Here is a 16264-nt window from a genome sequence, read left to right on the forward strand (position 1 = left end):
CAAGGAGCTGATTTTCCTATTACAAAAGAGTTTCTGGAAATTAAAAGGAAACATATAACCCAATAATCAAATGAACAAATGGGGAACTTGCTCGGTGGGAACCGCTTCAGCCCAGCTGGGTTGTTTATAAGAGTAAAGGCTAGAACTGGCACAAATGGCTACAAATAGGAACTATTAAATCAATTCTAGCTTATTTCTACAATGTTACAGTATGCGGTTGAAAAAGTGGAGTCTCTCTAGACACTTGTGCAAAGCTCTCCCAGATGTATTTTCAAGCTTAGAAAGCAAAGAGTGGGGCTGGGGATGTGGCTCAGGGGTGCAGCGCCCCTGGGTTCAATCCCCAGTAACAAAAAAGAAAAGAAAGAAAGAAAGAAAAGTGAAAGTGGCTGGCTACAGTAGGGTCTGTAATCCCTGAGGCAGGAGGATCACAAGTTCAAAGGCAGCCTCAGCAACAGAGAGGCAGGCGCTAAGCAACTCAGTGAGACCCAGTCTCTAAATAAAATACAAAATAGGGCTGGGATGTGGCTCAGGGGTTGAGTGCCCCTGAGTTCAATCCCTGGTACCTGCCCTCCCCCGTCACACAAAAAAGCAAATGCAGGACAATACATAGGGTGGGCTACTTTTTTGTATAAAGTGGGGGGAATTCTGTTCGCCTATATCTGTATGGAGAAACTCTGGAAGAGACATGGAAGTGGTGGTACCTGTGGGTCTCTGGGAATTGAGAGGGGGCATCTGCAGGGTGGAGGACTGCTTTGCATTTCAGACTTCTGTATTTGTTTATCAAATATAAAATATTCGAAAGATGTAAATTTCTAAACTATCCAGAGTAAATGCAATTTGAGAAATGTATAACTACAACTTTTGGGGAGAACATGAGGAACTGTAGACAAGGAAAACAAAGGGGAGATTATGATCTCCCCTCTCAGAAGCGACTCCTGCCTGTTCTTGGATGTTTATTGTGCTTTTGCACATGTAAGAAATAGGATTTTGGGGGGCTGGGGTTGTGGCTCAGTGGTAGAGCACTTGCCTGGCACATGTGAGGCAGTGGGTTCGAATCTCAGCATCACATATAAGCAAATAAATAAGTAAAGATCCCTCAATAACTAATAAAAATATTTTAAAAAAGAAATAGGATTTTTGGGCCAGGATGAGATTTCATTGTTTTGCAACATGGTTTTTGATTTTTAGAAGCAATATGTTACTATTATTTTTTCTATGTTAACATATAGTCATTTGGAGGATAGAAAAGAATCCTAAGTATCAAACTGTTTTTTTTTTCCTGTTGTGAAGGTTATAAGCAAACACTCATAGCAAATTTATTTGTAATAGCCCCAAATTGGGAACAATCCCAGCGTCCCTTGAATGGATGCATGGTTAAAACAAACTATGGTACATCCACATGAGATACAGCTCAGCAATATATTTTTTAAAAATGCATTTGAAAAAAGTTATTGATATGCACAACTTGGATGGATCTCCAGGGGAATTATCCTGAGCAACAGAAAAAAAGCCAATACAACATCAAAACCAGGAAAGTAACTTTGGTACAATCTGCAGACCTTATTCACAGTCTTCCAGTTTTATAGGCTCTCATTTACGCATGTGTGTGATGTGGGTGCCTATTTAATTCCATGCAATTTTATCACATGTGTAAATTCCCATAGCAGCCACCACAACGAAGACACAAAACTGTTCTGTCACCACAAGGATCCTTGTGCTACCCCTTCATAGACATGCCCAACCTCACCCGGGGCAACCACTAATCCATTCTCCATCTCTATAATTTTCATTTCAAGCATGCTATGCAAGTCAAATCATATAGTGCGCTCCATCTTGAGATTTTTTTTCCTTCCTTTTTTTTTTTTTTTTTTTTGCTCTGGAGAATTCCCTTGAGATCTATCCAAGTTGTGTGTACCAATAGTTGTTTTTTTTTTTTTTCCCTCAAATTTATTATTATGAGTACTTTGGTACAGGGATTGAACTCAGGGGCACTCAACCACTGAGCCACATCCCCAGCCCTATTTTGTATTTTTATAGAGACAGGGTCTCACACAGTTGCTTAGGGCCTTTGCTTTTGCTGAGACTGGCTTTGAATTCATGATCCTCTAGTCTCAGCCTCCTGAGCTGCCGGGATTACTGGCCTGTGCCACTGTGCCTGGCAAGTTTATTATTTTTTATATTGCTGAGTTGTATTTCATGACGTGGATGTATCACTTTCCATCCATTGAAGGGCATTGGGGGTCGTTTTGGGGCTGTTATGAATTAAGCTGCTATGAATGTTCATATACTGGTTTTCTTGTGAGCATGGGTTTTTAGCTCTCCGGGATAAAAGCCCAAGAATACCATTGCCGGGTCACGTGGTAGGCGCACATTAGGTTTTACAGGAAACTGACAAACTGTTCCAGAGGGGCTAAGCTCTGATTTACTGAACTGTTCCTCCCTTGATGGACAGATACACTGTTTTCAAGTCTTTCTTGTTATAAACAGTAGTATTCTAGGCATCCTTTTTAAAAAATTTACAAAATGTGTTATATTTTCCGCTTCTACTTTTAACATATCCCAGGCACTTTAGAACATCTATAATGTCTAGCTATTTTTAAAAAAAATATTTATTTATTTATGTATCTTTAGTTTTAGGTGGATACATTAGTTTGTTTTTATGTGGTGCTGAGGATCGAACCCAGTGTCTCATGTACGCTAGGCAAGTGCTCAACCATTGAACTACAGCTATTTTCAGGAAAGTACTTAGCATTTTCAACTACATATGTACTAATGAGGAATACAGTGTACTCACAAAACAATGGTGTCATTGTAGGAGAATGTCTTTTACATAAAACCTATCTGGCACAAGAGCTCCTTCTTCTCACCGTCAAAGTCTTCTTCACGTCCTCTAACCCACTGGACAAGATTCCTAGAGGTGGTCTAACAAATCCATTTCAAAGTCTCGTCCCAAAGACACTTCTGATTTTTTAAAACAAATGGGCATTTACAAGATGTTATTGTCTAACTCAACCATCCGAGGGCAACCTCTTTGCATTTAGAATTTCCAGATGTAGCAAAACTTTTGAAAGGTTGGGGAGCAAGTTGAGAGCAGCTTTTTCATATTCTATGCGAAGGCCTTCAACAAACACCAGTAAATCTTCCCAACGAGTGGTGGGCATGGTGGGCATTTCCAATGGGTCAAACACGGCATGTTCCCCTACCTTTTCTCCATTGTTAGAAAGAACACCAACTGCCCAAGAGCTGCCAACCATTCCAGAGTCTCAGGAGTGGAAGTGCCAGATTCACGGGTCAAGGTCAAGGTCAAGGTCAAGGTGGGTCTTTGAGGGTCAAGGTGCAGTCTCCCTGGAACAGGTGCTGGTGCTGGCGTGCAGGTTGATGGTCAGGCTCCTGTAGTCCCTGTGCGTCGCAGAGCGGTCGAGGAAGGCCCGGCACTGCTGGCTAACGTGGCTGGGCTTGCTGCCATCCACAGGCCTTCTCAAATTCTAGCCTTTATACTCCAAGATACCGCTTTTTTGGAAGGTCACACCTACTCTTTGGAGCAAAGTTCAAGTAGAAAGCCTTTCTTTCCCCCAGACCTTACCCATCATGTCCCTGTGGAAGCACCTGACATTTAAATCTGAATAATTCTAAAAATTTTTCTCTTAAAGCTATTTGATTCTTCTATCCACAGCTGTATTTCCTGAAAAAAAAAAAAAGATGCAGTATTTGTCACCACTTCCTCACAAACCAATCACTGGTTTATCCAATCTACCAATTTATCATTTAGCCCGTGAGTTTAGCTGTTTGCATTTATTGTAATGGTTGATGTATGTGGACTCGGTTTTTTCCCATCTTCCCTTGTCCTTTCAAGTACTTACGCAAACTGCTTTTTGTTTGATTTGGTTTGGTTTTTGCTTTCTCCTACTTCTCTACTACATTGTCAGCACCAGGGGCAGACGGTGTTTTTATTATTAGAAAAGAGGGAAAAATAAAGGGGGGAAATGGAACTGTACTAATGCTGTTGAAACAATATAAAACTAAATTCTAGAAGCCCCAGTTACATACTATTATATATATATATATATATATATATATATATATATATATATGTAAATATCTTTATTTATTTATTTTTATATGGTGCCGAGGATTGAACCCAGTGCCTCACATGTGTGAGGCAAGCGCTCTACCACTGAGCCCCAACCCCAGTCCATATATACTATCTGTTTTTATTACTTTAATGTTGTCCTTGAAACTTCACCAAAAATATTTAGCATACTAAATCTAATGTTATTTAATATATTAAATCCATTCGGGCTGGGGATGTGGCTCAAGCGGTAGCGTGCTGGCCTGGCATGCGTGCGGCCCGGGTTCGATCCTCAGCACCACGTACAAACAGAGATGTTGTGTCCGCCGAAAAAAAAAAAACTAAAATAAATAAATAAATTCTCTCTCTCTGTCTCTCTCTCTGTCTCTCTCTCTCTCTCTCTCTCTCTCTCTCTCTCTCTCTCTCTCTCCCCTCTCCTCTCTCTTAAAAAAATAAATCCATTCATCTTTTTTTGAGGAGTGGGTACCAGGGATTGAACTCAGGGACACTCCACCACTGAGCCACACCCCCAGCCCTATTTTGTACTTTATTTGGAGACAGGGTCTCACTGAGTTGCCTAGCACCTCACTTTTGCTGAGGCTGGCTTTGAACTTGTGATCCTCCTGCCTCAGGCTCCCCAGCCACCTGCCCAGCTAATGCATCCATCTCTTTTGGGGGTGGTGGTGCTGTGGGATTGAACCCAGGTTCTTGTGCATGTGAGGCAAGCACTCTACCAACTGAGCTCTACCTCCAGCTCTAATCCATCCATCTTTGAACAAGACAGAGCCAATCCCTCCCTCCCAACATCCATGCTCTGATTGTCCAGCCTAAACATTTTTGTGGGTATTTATTCCTGGCTCGCACTATTATTTCCACAGGGTAGAGTCATAAAAATGAATCTCCTGAGTCAAAGGTTATCCAGAATACGACTTTCCCATATGTCACCAAACAGTCCCCTCTATGATGGGACTCTTGAGTCTCAGGTGGGGATTGGAGGGTGGGCCTGTCCCTGCAGCCTCTCTCTGGGTGCTGATCTCTGCAAGTCCAGTGGTAGAAAATGAAAGCTTCTCTCCTTAACTACCTCCCTGGGCCACTGCCACCAACAGGCGTTTTGAATTTTGGGGCTCTTCCTCCTGGAAGCCCTGGGAATTTTCTTCCTCAAGAGAGAAGGAAGGTTAGCTCTCCTCCCCTCTCCATTTTGTCTTCTCTGACCTCTCAGTGTGTTTTGGTTTGATTTTCTAATGTCAGGTTTTAGAGGTATACTTCATATACAATAAGATGCTCCCCTTCTTTTTTCGGGGGTACTGGAGAGTTGACCCAGATGTGCACTACCACTGAGCCACATCCCCAGCCCTCTTTTATTTTTATTTTGAGTCAGGGTCTGGCTAAGTTGCTGAGGCTGACCTGAAACTTGCAATCCCTCTGCCTCAGCCTTCTAAGGTGCTGGGATCACCCGCATGTATGTGCCACTGTAGCTGGCTTCAAATTCGCCCTATTGGAGAGTAGTCTAATGAGCTTTGATAAATGTATGCAGGCGTGTTACACATATATTACAATCAAGATATAGGACATTTCTATTGTCTTGAAAAGTTGCCTTGTGCCGTTTTGTAGTTAATATCTCTTCCTTACCCCCTTGATAACTACTGATCTGGTTTCTGATCCTGATGTTTTTACTTTTCTAAATGATCTTGTAAGTGGAATCAGAATCTTTTGTGTCTGGCTTCATTCACTTAGCCTTGTGAGTTGGAGAGTCACCCAAACAATGACTATTTCAGCCATTCATAACTGTTCCTTGCTGAATAATATTCCATTGTATAGATATACCACAATTGGCTTTCACCAGTTGATGGAATTTGTATTGTTTCCAGATTTTGGTTATTATGAATAAAGCTGTTATGCATGTGGAAGTCTTCAAGTAAAAGATGTTTTCATTTTTCTTGGGTAAATACCTAGAAGTAGAATTGTTGGTTGTAAGGTATGTGTATCTTCAGCTTTATTGGAAACTGCCAAGTTGTTTTTAAGGTGATTGTCCCATTTTGCATTCCTTTCAGAAATGGGGAGCATTCCAGCTCTTCTGTATCCTCCACAATACTTGACTTTCCCAGTTCTAGAAGGTGTGTAGCAATATCTCATTGTGGTTTTTATTTGCATTTCCCTAATGACTATTAATATTAAGCATATTATCATGTGTGTATTTGCCATCTTTTTTAGTGTAGTGACTATTCAGCTCTTTCCCCATTTTAATTGGATTTTTTTCTTATTAGTTGTAAGAGTTCTTCATATTTTCTACATACAAGTTGTTGATGTTTTTGTTTTTTAATCAGCTATTATGTTTGGAAATATTTTCTCCCAGACTTGGCTGGTCTTCTCATCCTCTATACATAGTGATCTTCAAACAACAGAACTGATGACATCCAAATTACTAATTTTTTTTTCTCTTATGGAGTGTGTTTTTGGTGTTGTTTCTAAGAAATCTTTTCCTAATCCATGGTCAGAAAGAATTTCTCTCTTTTTTTTTTTTTCCTACAAGGTTTACAGTTTTTGTTTTGTATTTCAATCTATGGTCCATTTTGAGTTCAATTTTGTATGTTGCAAGTTATGGATCCAAGTTCTTTTTTATTTTGGCATTGGAGAGCCAAATGTTCCACTTATTGAAGATCATATCTCTCCATTGAATTACCTTTGCATGTTTGTCAGAATTCAATTGATCAAAAAATAATAATAATACAAATTTTAAAACAAATCAATACACGGATGTATTTTTGGACTCTTCTGTTTCACTCGTCTGCACATCTGTCCTTATGCCAATAACACGTTGTCTTGACTACTACAGCTTTATGTAAGTGTGACATCGCCAGTGTGAGTCCTGTGGTTTGTTCTTTTTCAAAATATTTTCACTATTCTAAGTCCTTTTTTTTTTTTTTTTTTTTTTTTAGTAATGAGGATTGGACCCAGGGGCACTCTACTACTGAACTACACCTCCAGCCCTTTTAGTTTTATTTTTGAGACAGGCTCTTGCTAAGTTGCCCAGCCTGGCCTCCAACTTGTGATCCTCCTGCCTCAGCCTCCTGAGTTGCTGGGATTATAGGTGTGCACCGCTGGGCCTGGTGACAGTTTTTTCTCTTTCAAGTGTAAATTTTTAACAAATAATCATTTTTTAGTTGTAGTTGGACACAATAGCTTTATTTTATTTATTTATCTTTATGTGGTGCTGAGGATCGAACCCAGTGCTAGGCGAGTGCTCTACCACTGAGCCACAATCCCAGTTCTCAAGTGTAAATTTTGGAATCATCTTATTAGTTTCTACAAAATATCCTGCAAAAATTTTGATTGGGATTGGATATATATTCCTGAGGGACATTGCTCTATAATTTTCTTTTCCTGAAATGCCTATGGCTGTGAAAATATGGGGGGCCTCAGGAAATGAGTTTGGAAATGTTCCCACATTCTTTATTTTCTGAAAGACTGGGCTTAAGATTGTTATTATCTATTTCTTTCTAAGAGTTTCTGTAGAGGAGGTATTATCATTTCCTAAATGTTTGGAAGAATGTTCTGGTGAAGTCATTTGAGCTTAACTTTTTCTTTATGGGAAGGTTTTAATTTGTTTAATAAATAAAGGTCTATTCATATTTTCTATTTCTTCTTGAGTAAGCTTTGGTAATTTGTGGTTCTTTCAAGAATTTTTTTTGTTTTGTTTTGTATGATGAATATAATTTGTTAAGCCTTACATTGTTAATATTATTTCCTGACCTTTTTCAGTGCTAGAGATGGAACCGAAGGCATCCCGCATGCTGGGCATGTGCTCCACCCCTGAGCCACATCCCCAGCCCCTCCCTTAACTTTTTATTGTCTGTAGGTCTGCAGTGATAGACCCTCTTTTATACTTGATATTGGTCATTCTCCCTCCACCTTTTTTTTTGGGCTAGAGATTTGTCAATTTTATTTATTTTTTCCAATAACCAACATTTAGGTTCATTGATTTGTCTTCATTTCTTTTTAATTTTCTATTTCACTGATTTATGTTCTATATAATTTTCTTTCCTTCTGCTTACTTGGTGCTTAAATTTTATACTTTATCAAGGTAGAAGCTTAGATCAGTGACTTGAAATCTTCCATCATTTCTAACATAAGCGTTTAAGGCTCTGCATTTTCTTTTTTTTTTTTACCTTCATGCTTTTAATTTTGTATGAAATTCTACAGTAACCAAGTTTACTTTCTATAAAGGTTCACTCTCATAACAGGATCCCAAAACCCCAAGTTCAAATTTAGATAATAATATAAAAACTTTGGTTTTCAAGTGGTTTAAAAATTAAAAAAAAAAAATCACAGAAGCACTTATATTAATAGCAGCATCTCACAAAAAGGGGGAAGAGCAGTAATCAGCTCAGTTAGGAACTACAAAGTAATGCCATTCAAGAAAGGACAAAGGAAGAAGAATGACAACTATTGATCATTAGACCACTAATGACTCTCTCACCCACAGAGCTGTCTCCAGAATCTCGTTATAACTGATATTTTAAGTTTCTCTGTTTGCAGTAAACCTAGATCTAGTTACCACAGCTTTGCACAGACACTTTTGGGTTATAAGGTGATTCAAACAACATACTTAATGCATCTTTGCTTGGTAAATATTTTTCAAATAAGTCCATCAAAATCTATATTTTCTTTTAAGCATTGCTTTAGCTATAGTTTCCCTTGTGATTTTGTTTTAACCCGGGGTTCCTTAATAGCTTGTTATTTAATTTCCATGTATAATGTTAATTTCTATTTTAATTCCCTTGTGGCCATAGAACTTACTTTGTATGATTTTAGTCCCGTTAAATATAGATTTATTTTATAGCCAAGTGTACAGTCTGTCTTTGTGAATGTTGTATGAATACCTGAGAAGAATGTGAACTTTGAGGTTGTTGGGTAGAGTGTTCTATAAACTAAGATTAAGTTGATTGACAGTGTTGCTTGTGTCTTCTAGTTTTGATTTTATATCTACTTGTTCTATCAGGTACAGAGAAAGAAATATTACACCCTGCAATTATAGTTGCTGATTTGTGTGTTTCTGCTTTCAGTGTTATCAATTTTGAAGCTCTGTTATCAGGTACATACATATTTAAGATTTTTTTGGGATGAATTTATACCTTTAGCCTTATATAATCTTTAGTTTTTAATTTTGGGTACTGGGTGGGTAATGCCCGAAGCCCACACCCATCACCCCGCCCTTTTTTTCAAAAATTTTGAGAGTGAGTCTCACTAAGTTGCTGAGGCTGGCTTCAAATTTGTGATTCTCCTTCCACAGTCATCTGAGTAACTGGGATTACAGGCATGTGCCACAGCTCCTGGCTCTCGTCCTGTAGAATTTTTATCCCCAATAATATTTCTTTTCTTTTTTTTAATGTTTATTTTAACATAATGTCCTCCAGTTTCATCTATGTTGCTGCAAATGATGAAATATTTATTCTTTTTTTGACCAAATAATATTACATTGAGTATATATATTACGTTTTCTTTATCCATTCATCTATTTTTGAGAGAGAGAGAGAGAGAGAGAGAGAGAGAGAGAGAATTGTAATATTTATTTTTTAGTTTTTGGCGGACACAACATCTTTGTTTGTATGTGGTGCTGAGGATCGAACCCGGGCCGCACACATGACAGGTGAGTGCGCTACCGCTTGAGCCACATCCCCAGCCCCCCCAATAATATTTCTAAGTTTTACTTTTTTTGGATATTAATCTAACTATTCCATTTTGATTATTATTGCTGTATCTGGGTTCCACCATTTTACATTGAATTTATTGGTATCTTTATATTTAATATGTCTTTCTCATAAATAGTAAACCTTGGTTTTAGCTTTCAAAATCCAGGCTGATAATCTGCCTTTTAACCAGAGCATTTGGTCCATTTATTTTTAAATTTAATATATATATATATATATATATGTGTGTGTGTGTGTGTAATTTTTTGAACTGGAAATTGAACCCAGGGGTGGTAGACCCCTGAGCTATATTCCTAGTCCTTTTTACTTTCTGAGACATGGTCTTGTTAAATTGCTGAGGTTGGCCTTGAGCTTGTGATGATCCTCCAGCCTTAGCCTCCTGAGTCACTGGGATTATAGGCATGTGCCACTGCACCTGCCTTGGTCCATTTATATTTAGTGTAATTGTCTCTATGACTGCGTTTTAACCTACCACCTTGCTATTTATTTTCTCCTGTCCTGCCTATTCTTTGTTCCATTTTCTCCTTGCCGTGTCTTATTTTAGAGTGAGTATTTAAATGCCCATTTAGTTCTTTTTGCCCATTGATTGACTGGGTTAGTTGTGTTTTTGGTGTTAAGTTTTTCTGAGTGCTTTGTGTGTTCTGGACATTAATCCTCTGTCAGAGGAGCAGATGGCAAAGATCTTCTTCCATCCTGTGCGCTCTCTCTTCATTCTCCAGTTTCCTTTGCTGTGCAGAAGCTTTTTAATTTGATGCCATCCAATTTGTCAACTCTTGGCATTGTGTCCTGAGCTTTAGAGATCTTGTTAAGGAAGTCACTGCCGGCATCAATATGTTTGAGAGTGGAGCCTGTGTTTTCTTCTAGAAGTTGCTAAGTTTCTGGTCTATTTCTTAGAACTTTGATGCACTTTGAGTTGACTTTTGTGCAGGGTAAAAGATGGGCATATACATAGAAGAATGTAGAAAAATTAAATGATTTTATTTCTATGATTGTCTTATCATCTTATCTTACTGTTTTCTTTTTCTAAGGGTTACTCTTGGGTTTACTGTATACAAATTTAACCTTCCACAATTGACCTTCAAATAACCTTGCAACACTTAACATACAGCATAAGAATCTGACAACAGAATATTCCATGTTCACGCTTTTGCCATTTGTGCCATTTTTCTTCCACAGTATTACGATCCCCACAATATGCCTGCACTATTACAGATATAAAAATTAATTATTTCATATTTAACACATTTTTTACCAAATCCAACACTTTTCATCTCCTTGTACAGGTCCAGATTCCCATCTGGTATAATTTACCCTCTACCCTAGGAACTTCCTTTGGAATTTCTCTCAGTTCAAGTTTGTTGGCCATGAATTCTCTAAGTCCTGGCTCATCTGAAAAAGTTCTTATTTGGCTTTCATTTTTTAAAAGATATGTTCACTGTGCATAAATTTTAAGCTGATGGGTTTTTCTTGAAAGATATGCTACATTTTCTTCTGGCTCGTATAGTTTTTGATCAGAAGTCTTTCCTCATTCTTACTGTTTATCCTGGTTCTTGTTCTCCGGACGCCCTTCAAGATTTTCTTTCTTTTTGGTTTTGCGGCCACACGTCCATGATGGAACGGGGTGTTTTATTTAGATGCATCCTTCTGGGTTTGGCAGAGCTCCTTGGATCTATGGTTTGTTCTTTTAATAATTTAGGAAAAGTTTTAGCCATTTTCTCTTCAATGTCACTCTTTTATTTCTGTTGTTTTTCTATTGTTTGTCTGTTTCTATTTCTGTATCTTCTCTGCTCTCTCTACTCCCAAGACTCCAATGACGTACATATTGGAATATTGTTTGTTACAGTTTACGTGTTGATGTCCCTCCTCAAAGCCCCTGTGTTAAGTGCTTTCTATCCAGGGTGATGCTCTGGGAGGTGGTGGAAATTTGAGAGGTGGGGTCTACTCAGGGGAGACTATGGGACTTGATCCTTTCCTCCTTTCTTTTTTCTTTTTTTCTCTTCGATATAAGCAGTTTTGCTTGTCACATCCACCTACCATGACGTGCTGCTTTGCCACAAGCCCAAAGTAATGGAGTCAATACATCATATCTTCTATTTCTGATTCTTTAACTTCTAAAACTGTGAATCAAAGGTAACCTTTTTCTCTTTATAAGTTTTTATCTTGGGTATTTTGTTATAGTATTGGTAGGCTGAGTAACACAGTGTTTCAGCCAGGGTAATCTATATTGCTCTATCTTCAGGTTTACTGAGTCTTTACTTGGCTAGGTCTGGTTTGCTGATAAATCCATTGAAAGATTTCTTCATTGCTGATATGGAGTTTTCATTTCCATCACTTCTACTTGGCCATCCTTAGTAGTTTCTATTGCCTCCTACAATTTCCCATATGTTCTTAGAATTCATTTTTCTCACTACATCTTTTATGTCTCACTAATGGCTTCCTTTTCTTCCTTCCTTCCTTTCTTTCTTTCTTTTCTTTTCTTTTTCTCCCTTCCCTCCCTCCCCCTTTTCCCTCCTTCATTCCTTTCTTTCTTTCTTCTTTTCATGCTGCAGATTGAAACCAGGGCCTAAGCCAGCAACCACTCTACCACTGAGTTACCTCCCCAGTCCTGGGTCCCTTTTTATTTATTTATTTATTTCAAGTGGAGTTAGGGGCTGAATGCAGGGATGTTCCACCACTGCCCTTATTTATTTGAGACAGGATCTCTCCAAGTTGTCCAGGCTGGCCTTGGGCGATCCTCCTGTCTCAGCCTCTCCAGTAGCTGGGATTACAGCTGGGTGCCCTGCACCTGGCTAGCCCAGGCCTCTTCTTTTACTTGGTTTTATTATGTGCCACGGAGTCCCTGACAGACCTCCAGGCACTGTGCATAAGAGGGCAGTAGTGGGTGAGTCAAACCATATTTATTCCTAGAAATGGGCATATTTTGTATCTGTGGCTTTAGTAGAGGGCATTGAGTTGATGGAGTCTGTGATTGATTCAGGTTTTTCGTTGCCATAGTTACCGTCTGCTTTGTGCTGAGCACCGGGCCTTGAGTCCCGGGAATTTTCTCGGTGTCCCTGTTTGGTGCTCAGCTTGCACAATGTGACACCGACGGGCTCTCCGTCGGGTTCTAGCTCCTTCCCCAGCTCAGTCTGCGGTTGCTGGTCCCCTGGTGCAAGTTCTGTGGTGGGGGCGGCGGCTTCTTGTTCTGCTGCTCTAGTTTCGGTCTTAGACATTCAGAGGAGAGCCCAGGAGGGGGACTGGCCACTGTTCCTGTTTTCCTCCCAACTCAGTGCAGGTGCGGGAGTGCAGGCAGACTTCCTGTCCCCCACCCCAGGGAGCCACCTGGGACTGATGGGTGGGAGGTCCTGAGCAGCGTGGGGGCTGCTCCCGCCCCTTCCTGTCAGTCAGGATGCTGGGCACTGGTGGCTGTCCTGCTCCGGCCAGTGTCCAGAGGCTCTCACCGTTGGTGCAGGGTGGGGGCGGGGCGGCTTCTGTTCTTGCCTGAGAAGGGTCAGAACCGCCTGGAGCAGGTCAGGGACTGGGTGTGGGAGTCTCCCAGGAGATCCAGGCGTCCCCAGGGCACCCGCACCACCTTGAACTCTGCAGACCCAGATCTCAGGAAGGCCTCTCCCCGCACTGCTGCACCTCCCTGGGTCCTTGGCAGGTCCCGCATGTCCTTGTCACCATGGGGCCTCTCTCAGGCCCTGCCCCTTCCAATCAGTCTCATCAGCTCCCAGGGAGGACTGAGGGAGGGACTGTCTGGAGGTCTGGACCCCTTTTATTTATTTATGTATGTATTTATTAAATGTATAACTAGGTTTTTTTGGTAGTTGTAGATGGACAGCAAGCCTTTATTTTATTTGTATGTGGTGCTGAGGATCGAACCCAGTGCCTCACCGTGCTAGGCAAGTGCTCTGCCACTGAGCTACAGCCTCAGCCCTGAACTCCTTTGAAATCTGGATCTCTCGCGATGCTAAGCTGCCACTCTAGCCATGAAGAATTCATTAAGATTGAGACAGGAGGATAGCAAGGTCGAGGCCAGCCTGGGCCACTTAGCCAGACTCTTGTCTCAAATTTAAAAAATAAAAGGCCCAGGAGGAAGCGAGTGCCGGGCGGCCGCTGGCATGGACGCTCGGAAGTGGAGTTTCTGGCCGAGAAGGAGCTGGTTACCATCATCCCCAACTTCAGCCTGGACAAGATCTATCTCATGGGGTGGGGGGACCTGGGCCCGTTCAGCCCCGGCCTGCCGGTGGCCATGCCCCTGTGGCTGGCGGTGAAGCTGAAGCAGAGGCAGAAGTGCCGGCTGCTGCCCGCCGAGTGGATGGACGTAGAAAAGTTGGAGAAGATGAGGGATCATGAGCGAAAAGAGGAAACTTTTACCCCTGTGCCTAGCCCTTACTACATGGAACTCACCAAACTCCTGCTCAATCATGCTTCAGAGGATATCCCCAAAACAGATGCGATACGCACCCTGATCAAGGATCTGTGGGACACGCGCATAGCCAAGCTCCGGGTGTCTGCTGATAGCTTTGTAGGGCAGCAGGAGGCACATGCCAAGCTGGATAACTTGACTTTGATGGAGATCAATACCAGCGGGGCCTTTCTCACTCAAGCACTCCATCATATGCACAAGCTCCGTACAAACCTCCAGCCTTCTGAGAGTGCCCCATCTCAGGACTTTTAGAGGAAGGCCTGTGGTTGGCAAGGTCTAGCCTGTCTGGCAGCAAACTGCTGGGTGGAGGCTGGTGACATGATGGAGGCACTTGTGTTTCTGGAGTTCTGGAAACATTTTTAAATGTCTGAACAATGCTTGAACAGGTGCCGGGACTGGATCTGTAACATTGGTGAGAAGCAAATTTGTGATTAGTTCTCAAAACTGAACACCCCTGAGCTGGGCATGGCGGTGCATGTCTGCGATTCCAGCAACTTGGGAGGCTGAGGCAGGCAAATTGTAAATTCCAGGCCAGCCTCATCAATTTAATGAGGCCCTGAGCAATTTGGTGAGACCCTGTCTCAAAATCAAAAATAAAAAGGACTGTAGCTCAGTGGTAAAGCACCCTTGGGTTCAATCCCCAGTACCAAAAACAAAACTTCCCTGAACATTCAGTCAATCCCCAACTAGTTTTAGAAACCAGTTTTTCTTTTGAGGGGAAAAGAAAAAAGTATTAGGCAACCAAGTCCTCCCTGTTGCCAGAGCCTTGGATTTTCTGCATGAAACTGTCACCCATGGTTGTGTTCAGTGACTGGTGTAGATATAGGAGTGGCCATGAGGCTGGGGGCGTTTTCCCTCTTGATCCCCATTTCTTGAACTAAATTTAGATCTCCTAGAGGTTGTTCACGGAGGATGATGGTGTGGGTGACTGGAAACGCTGGCCAGTGTTTGTCTTCTAAGCTACAATTTATAATAAAAACACCGTCAGCCAGAAAAAAGAAAAAAAAAGGCCCAGCAGCTCAGGAGGCTGAGGCAGGAGGGTTGCGAGATCAAAGCCAGCCTCAGCAATTTTAACGGAGGCCCTAAGCAACTCAGTGAGACCCTGTCTCTAAATAAAATTTAAAAAGGGCTGGGGAGGTGGCTCAATGGTTGAGTGCCCCTGGCTTCATTCCCAGTACCAAAAAATAATAAAAATAAAAAGGGCTGGGGACATACAGCATCCCTGGGTTCAATCCCCAGTTCTGGGAAAAAAAAAATTCTTCCAGACATGGATTGTTTTCTTCTGGTCTCCTCTCGGGCAACTGTGCTTTCTCCGCAGAGTGTAGAAAGGGGAAAGAGTTCCTCTCCATGGCACCCAGGCACCACCTTGAACCTGTGTTCCAAATACGCTCAGAAACCAGCTCGGTGGGTTGCCCTGGACCTCAGCCCTCGAAGGGCTCAACAATGGATCAATAAATCAATAAATGGATCAATAAATTGTTCGACTCTTTTCCACGGTCATGCTGGAGTGACATTCTCTCGTGGCTCTCTACATCCAAAGAGGAAGTGGAAATTATTTTAATATGCCTTTTACACAAGGAGAAACAACCTTCCTGTTCAGTGTTGCTATGACGACTAAGTAAATCTTAGTCCTTGGAGGAATCCCTTCTGGAGCCTTCTTTTCCCCTGCCCCTGGGGACAGGGTGTGCCCCGATTGAACCCAGGGCCTTGTACGTGCTAGGGAGCTCTCTACCGCAGAGCCACAACCCCAGCCACCCCACCAATCCTGTTCTTAACCATCATCCTCTTGGCACAGTTTCTGGGGAGCAGCTTCACCTGTCCTGCGGTGGGGATTCCTGTACATCATGTGTTCTTTCGTGGTTCGCTTCCTCATTTGGTTGGGGTGCATCCTCCAGCAGCTTTCTGAGAAAGGGCGCCTGTGTTGAAATCTCCAGTAATTCTTGTTGGGACGATTTACATTTAAGAGTGGAGCACTAAAAACTCCATTGCTTGTCTGGGCTTGGGGACCGGGAGAGCTTTCCCATCAGTTAGATCTTGGCCATTTCATTGAGGAACACCGAAAGGCTGGTAGCCTTA

The 16264-nt window shown here is 41.6% G+C and overlaps 2 protein-coding genes across 2 annotated transcripts in view; both read left to right on the plus strand.

Moving 5' to 3' along the window:
* The window catches only part of ADGRG5 (adhesion G protein-coupled receptor G5), a gene marked incomplete at its 5' end in the record, with an annotated part of 32334 nt that overhangs the window by 2445 nt on the left and 13625 nt on the right, over positions 1-16264 (plus strand).
* On the plus strand, positions 11813-15113 carry LOC308637285 (DNA replication complex GINS protein PSF2-like; the record flags this gene model as incomplete). The annotated part of the gene is made up of 2 exons (XM_081273606.1): positions 11813-11841; positions 13852-15113. The coding sequence occupies 2 exons, from the start codon at positions 11813-11815 to the stop codon at positions 14438-14440; spliced, it is 618 nt and encodes a 205-aa protein (XP_081129732.1). The 3' UTR covers positions 14441-15113.

The sequence above is a fragment of the Spermophilus citellus genome (assembly GCF_964194105.1).
Source record: "Spermophilus citellus genome assembly, chromosome: 18".
Classification (NCBI taxonomy): Eukaryota; Metazoa; Chordata; class Mammalia; order Rodentia; family Sciuridae; genus Spermophilus; species Spermophilus citellus.